Source organism: Prosopis cineraria, unplaced genomic scaffold (assembly GCF_029017545.1).
Source record: "Prosopis cineraria cultivar Desert tree isolate PC_DT_omini unplaced genomic scaffold, ASM2901754v1 PC1, whole genome shotgun sequence".
In the NCBI taxonomy this organism is placed as follows: Eukaryota; Viridiplantae; Streptophyta; class Magnoliopsida; order Fabales; family Fabaceae; genus Prosopis; species Prosopis cineraria.
The window spans coordinates 11,248,254-11,253,152 of NW_026555332.1; the positions used below are offsets into that span (position 1 = coordinate 11,248,254).

The 4,899-nt window shown below is 37.1% G+C and overlaps 2 protein-coding genes across 2 annotated transcripts; both read right to left on the bottom strand.

Moving 5' to 3' along the window:
• Window positions 1–79: 79 nt before the first annotated feature.
• On the bottom strand, window positions 80–1,194 carry LOC129313677 (uncharacterized). Its single transcript, XM_054957017.1, has 3 exons — window positions 786–1,194; window positions 423–458; window positions 80–321 (listed from the first exon to the last, which is right to left on the bottom strand). The coding sequence occupies exons 1-3, from the start codon at window positions 1,192–1,194 to the stop codon at window positions 80–82; spliced, it is 687 nt and encodes a 228-aa protein (XP_054812992.1).
• LOC129320978 (NAC domain-containing protein 17-like) lies at window positions 1,072–4,038 on the bottom strand. The gene is made up of 4 exons (XM_054966691.1): window positions 3,571–4,038; window positions 2,522–2,799; window positions 2,104–2,400; window positions 1,072–1,312 (listed from the first exon to the last, which is right to left on the bottom strand). The coding sequence occupies exons 1-4, from the start codon at window positions 3,761–3,763 to the stop codon at window positions 1,220–1,222; spliced, it is 861 nt and encodes a 286-aa protein (XP_054822666.1). The 5' UTR covers window positions 3,764–4,038; the 3' UTR covers window positions 1,072–1,219.
• Window positions 4,039–4,899: the final 861 nt, after the last annotated feature.

Genomic DNA, 4,899 nt, shown 5'->3' on the forward strand with positions numbered 1-4,899 from the left:
ATGTTAGAACAATATATGTCTGTTCATTGAATCTGGAGGATCCCATACGACATATAGCAGCAAAACTAGGGATTCAGATTCAAATGTCAGGAATGAACTCCCAAGTAGTCTCAAGTTCCCATAGAAACCCATAAAAAGGCACATAAAGCAACAAGACCGGCAAGAAAAGGAAGATTCCCTTTCCTTTACCTGCTCTCTTCATGATCGCATTTTCATTACCTGCAGCAACAGCGGCAGCAGCCATGCTTGCCTGCTTCACATTATCTCTCACCCTACTAAAGCTAGACACCCGCTCAAGAGCCCGATTTGCATTCTCTGCAGCTGATGCAGGAGTAGTAGGTATTGACTCAAGGAAGGCCCAGAGAGCAGAAGACAGTCTACTTGTAGGAACTTGTCTCACACTGCCACTTGATTACGGTTACCTTCAGTAGGCAAGCTGGCAGATTCATAAACCACACCTATACTAATGACCAGAAACTAGCAGATATTAGACATAGTCTATATGTTATTTCTTTTCTTTTTTTTTTTATACAACAGCCACTTCAAACAAGCTCAAGTCACATTAATGTTAGAATCGAAAGCTCTCAAAGACGCCACAATACTAATAGTCAAGGAAGGTTTTCTGCCATGCATCAGCAGGCTATCAACCAATAGCAGTCAACTTCAAAGAGTTCAGCACAAATGAGATGTGAAGCTCGCAACTCCATTTAAGTCAAAGATAGTAAAATCGTTATTTTGGAGTTGAGATAAACCACCAACTCTGTTTGTGGCGCTGATGAGTGTACCTGAGGTTGACGAAGAGAAAGAAACATTAGCATGTTCTGTTGGACTCATGATGTGACTTTCATGACGCATCCAGAGTTCACAACTTTGATCCGCATTGCCTCCAAGGGGTAGAGATTGATAATGCTGATTCACAACATTACTCTCCAAAGTATTCACATAAGGATGTGAAACAGTTTCCTGGTCAATATGCCCCATGTCACGAAGAAACATCTCTGCATCATGGAACAAGTCAAATGCACTTAATCCATCTTCAAACTCCATGTTCTCCACAGGATTTTCTATTTCTGGCAATGCTGGTTCAGGATCAATGAGATCGTTCATTTCCAAGAAGTCATCCTCGTGAAAGAGAGGCTCCTCTAACTGAACGCTGGGAGCAGAAGTGACTTCAGGTGCTTCTGAAACATGCATGTGAGCGGTAGCTGATTGGGTAGGGTCATAGCAATGACCGCTTGAATGAAACATTTTGATTGGCTCTGCAATTGTCACTTTCCTTTGAAATTTGATCGAGCACATCTTCAGCAGGAACCTATAATGGATGATCATAAAAAACAGAGTTAATGATCAATCATGCCAAATAAAATAATGCAGCAACCAATAATGATTGAATTACGAGAACTGCAAGTTAAATTATGTTTAAATGACATCATGCCAGAAATTAACATGTAGCAGTAAAGTCATCATAAGCTGTTCAGAGAAAAAAATGGCTTGGCCAAGTGAAGCGGAAGACCAAAAGCACATCACATATACTCTCAATCCCAGACAATATTCTTTTCTACCTGCCCAAAGTCCATACAATGTCATGGCTTTTATGGAATGTTAGCCTACATTAGTCATGCCAAGATCAGAGCAACGAAGATAAAATTGATGAATAAAATCACCTTTCTACAAACCGCAACCACAAAAAAAAGAAGAAAAAGCCACAATTGAAGTGATACAATAAAAAGAACAAATATTGAGATAATGATGGACCCAGTGATAATCAATTTACAGTGTTTATGTTAGTAAAAGAAGAAATAATAACAAAGTTTGGTCAAATGTCTCACAGTGTGTGTGAATAGAGAAGAGAAATGATTTGGTTTCTTCATGGGTTTTAGGCATAATGACGGGAAGAGAAAAAAAGGAAGATTTTCCAAGGGAGGAGACCAGTAGGCATTTTGAAACCAGGAATCATTGCTGTACTTCTTTTTTCTCTCTTACAACATGCTTCAGCTAAATATTTGTTCTGCCACCTATTCCTCCCCATTTCTGTCAACTGAGAAGGATAGGCAGCTTATGCATAAACAAAACAGAGTTCTGAAGGTTCCATCAGAAACGAACCTGAGGTAAGGCAGGACACAGTGAAGGCAGGTCAGGAACCAGCTCATCCATCATTCTTTTCAAGACCTCATCAAGGTCAAGATCAAACAAAGGCTGCGCTTGACCATTACAAGTCCCAGTGTGAACAGAAGGACCCTCATCAACTTGTGAAATTGGAGCCTCATCAGCTGAATTAACATTAACATCTACAAAGTCATCATCTCCCCATTCTTCTTCTATAAATGGCGCACCATACTGTTCACCATTTTTAGGACCAGGTCCGCTTTTCTTGAACACCTTGTAAAGGGCATAATAGTCCTGATAATTTTCATATTAAAACACAAAGTTTAGTAAATAATACGTTTTCACTATCAATATGAGTTTGAAAAGACAAAAAAGAAAAGTTAGAAAAAGCAGAAGGGACAGTTGAAGATGACACCTTAAAATTTTGGCATCTTGCAACTTCTTCTTCTTCTAATGTGTACTCATGCATAACCCAATCAGTTCGCTCACCATGTGGTGCTCTACCTCTATAGAAAACCAGGGTCTTTTTCACCCCAACTGTCCGAGAATTGTAGGTAATGTTACGATCTTTTCCTGTTGCTTTCCAGTATCCATATCTTGTTGCTCGATTAGTCCTGCCACTATTAGGATACTTTCTATCTCTAGGGCTGAAAAAGAACCATTGCCTATCTCCAGTTTTCAGCACTGACTGCCCTACAAAATGTTCCAATTATAAGCAGATAAGCAAACGAGAAGGTTGACAAACAAAGTTAACTGATCATATTAAAGGGTAAAAAAATATTCGAAATTAAAAGTCACCATTCACGCTGATGAAACACAAAGAAGAAAAGCTAATGTTGGATATAAATAAGGACAGAATGGCTAGAGAGATACGGGCATGTATCTAACATTCTCAAGCATTAAGACATCCGCAACTTCTTTTTCCAAACCACGACTTCCATAAACGGTTGTCTTGCACACAATATCAATCCTAAACAAAATCAGAAATCCATTAATAACCTTACATTCCAACAGGTACTTATGTCGAGAGATTTGTGGGGAAACTAAAAATGCTTGTCGGTATGTGATTCGCGCACACGCGACAAGAGGTCTGAACACACCCAGATAATGCCTTGTTCATCAAATTTAGCAACTAATTATCAATCTGATATCACAGTCAAATCAAAGGAATAGAAACTCATCCAAACGCCAAACGATCAAAACGCATTCGCAGAATCACATGCCAAATAAACAATAATTTAAGCTTCAACTGCTTCCTATTCTAACCAATTCGAACCACAATAACATATTACACAATAAAATTCACGGACAAGAAGATCTAAGTTCATACCCTATTTAATATCAAACCGAACAAACAAAATATAAAACCCAAACCCTAACACCAACGACCCGCAAACCCCCCACCGAAAAAACCAAAGTCAACGCCTACGCAAACAAAGATGATTTCGAGAGTAGAACAAATACCAGGCAATTCCTCAGGATCCCACTTGTAGACATCAATTTCACGAATTACATCGAGCTTCAGCTTCCTCCTACACATCTTCCTCTTCAGATAGTACATGACTAGTTCCTCATCGGTAGGATGGAACCGAAACCCCGGCATCGAAGCCATCATCCGGCTGAAACACTCTGGAGAAGAATCCGACGCCACCGTCATTTTCGATTCAATCCCGAACAAAAAGAAAAAAACGAAATTCCAGATTTCCCACAAACAAAAACCACTCCTTGGATCCAAAATTAGAATCAAGAAGCCACTAATCAAAAACTACATGATCCGATAGAAAATCCTAGGGGTGAGAGTGAGAAATCAGAGACAGTGTGATCGTGTGAAAGAGGTCGAAATGAATTTCCGCGACGCTATCGAATGAGAGAGATAAAGGGCTTTGTTCGGACTTAGGGATAGTGTTGCGGTCAAACAAGCAACTGGGCATTGCTCGGTCTACCAGTGGCCCTTGAAGAAGTTTCCCGGAAGCGCCAACGAGTAAGAGAGAGTGAAGATTCACTGATTCAGTAGTTTCGGGACTGAATGGTCCTGTGACGTCACCATGTGTGACAGCCGCCAGATCTGAGTGTGTTGGATCAATAGCAAAGAAAATCTCAACCGTCCATATTAAAAGTGGAAGGTTTGAATCTAATTTTATTTTATGTTTTAGATTTTTAAAATTTAATATTTTAATAAGAATATAATATAATCTTCACTCAAAAAAACATAGAAAAAAAATTATATACTAAATATTATATGCATGAGATGCTTATTTTCTATCAAATGAAAGCATATATATTTTTTATATATTATTTATTATACAATAAATTCTTATTCTTGTTATCAATATTCTTAACACTTTAAATTTACCTGTTCATATTTGATTTTTCCCAGGAATATATTAAGTGTATAAAAATAAATATTTAAGTATTTTTCAATAAAATGTGAATAAAGGTAATTTTTTTATAATTGCCGGGTTGAAAAAATTGATCAGGTTTTTTAACTTAAAAATTGGTATAGGTAATGTTTCAAATATTGGCATGAAAACCAAGTTTCATTGGAATCAATTTTTTTTTTTTAGCAATCCTTTTGATTTGGCTTCAATATTTTTTATGGTCAAATTAATCAAACACCATGGATTGATCATTTTTATATATTTATTATAATATAATTTAAATAAAACGAAAAATAAATGGATATTACACCTCAAATCTCAAAATATAAATAAATAAAAGAACGTGAACAAAATATATTAATCAAAAATTAAAATAAAGACAAACTGAGGGTATTACAGAGAAAGGTGATTCATT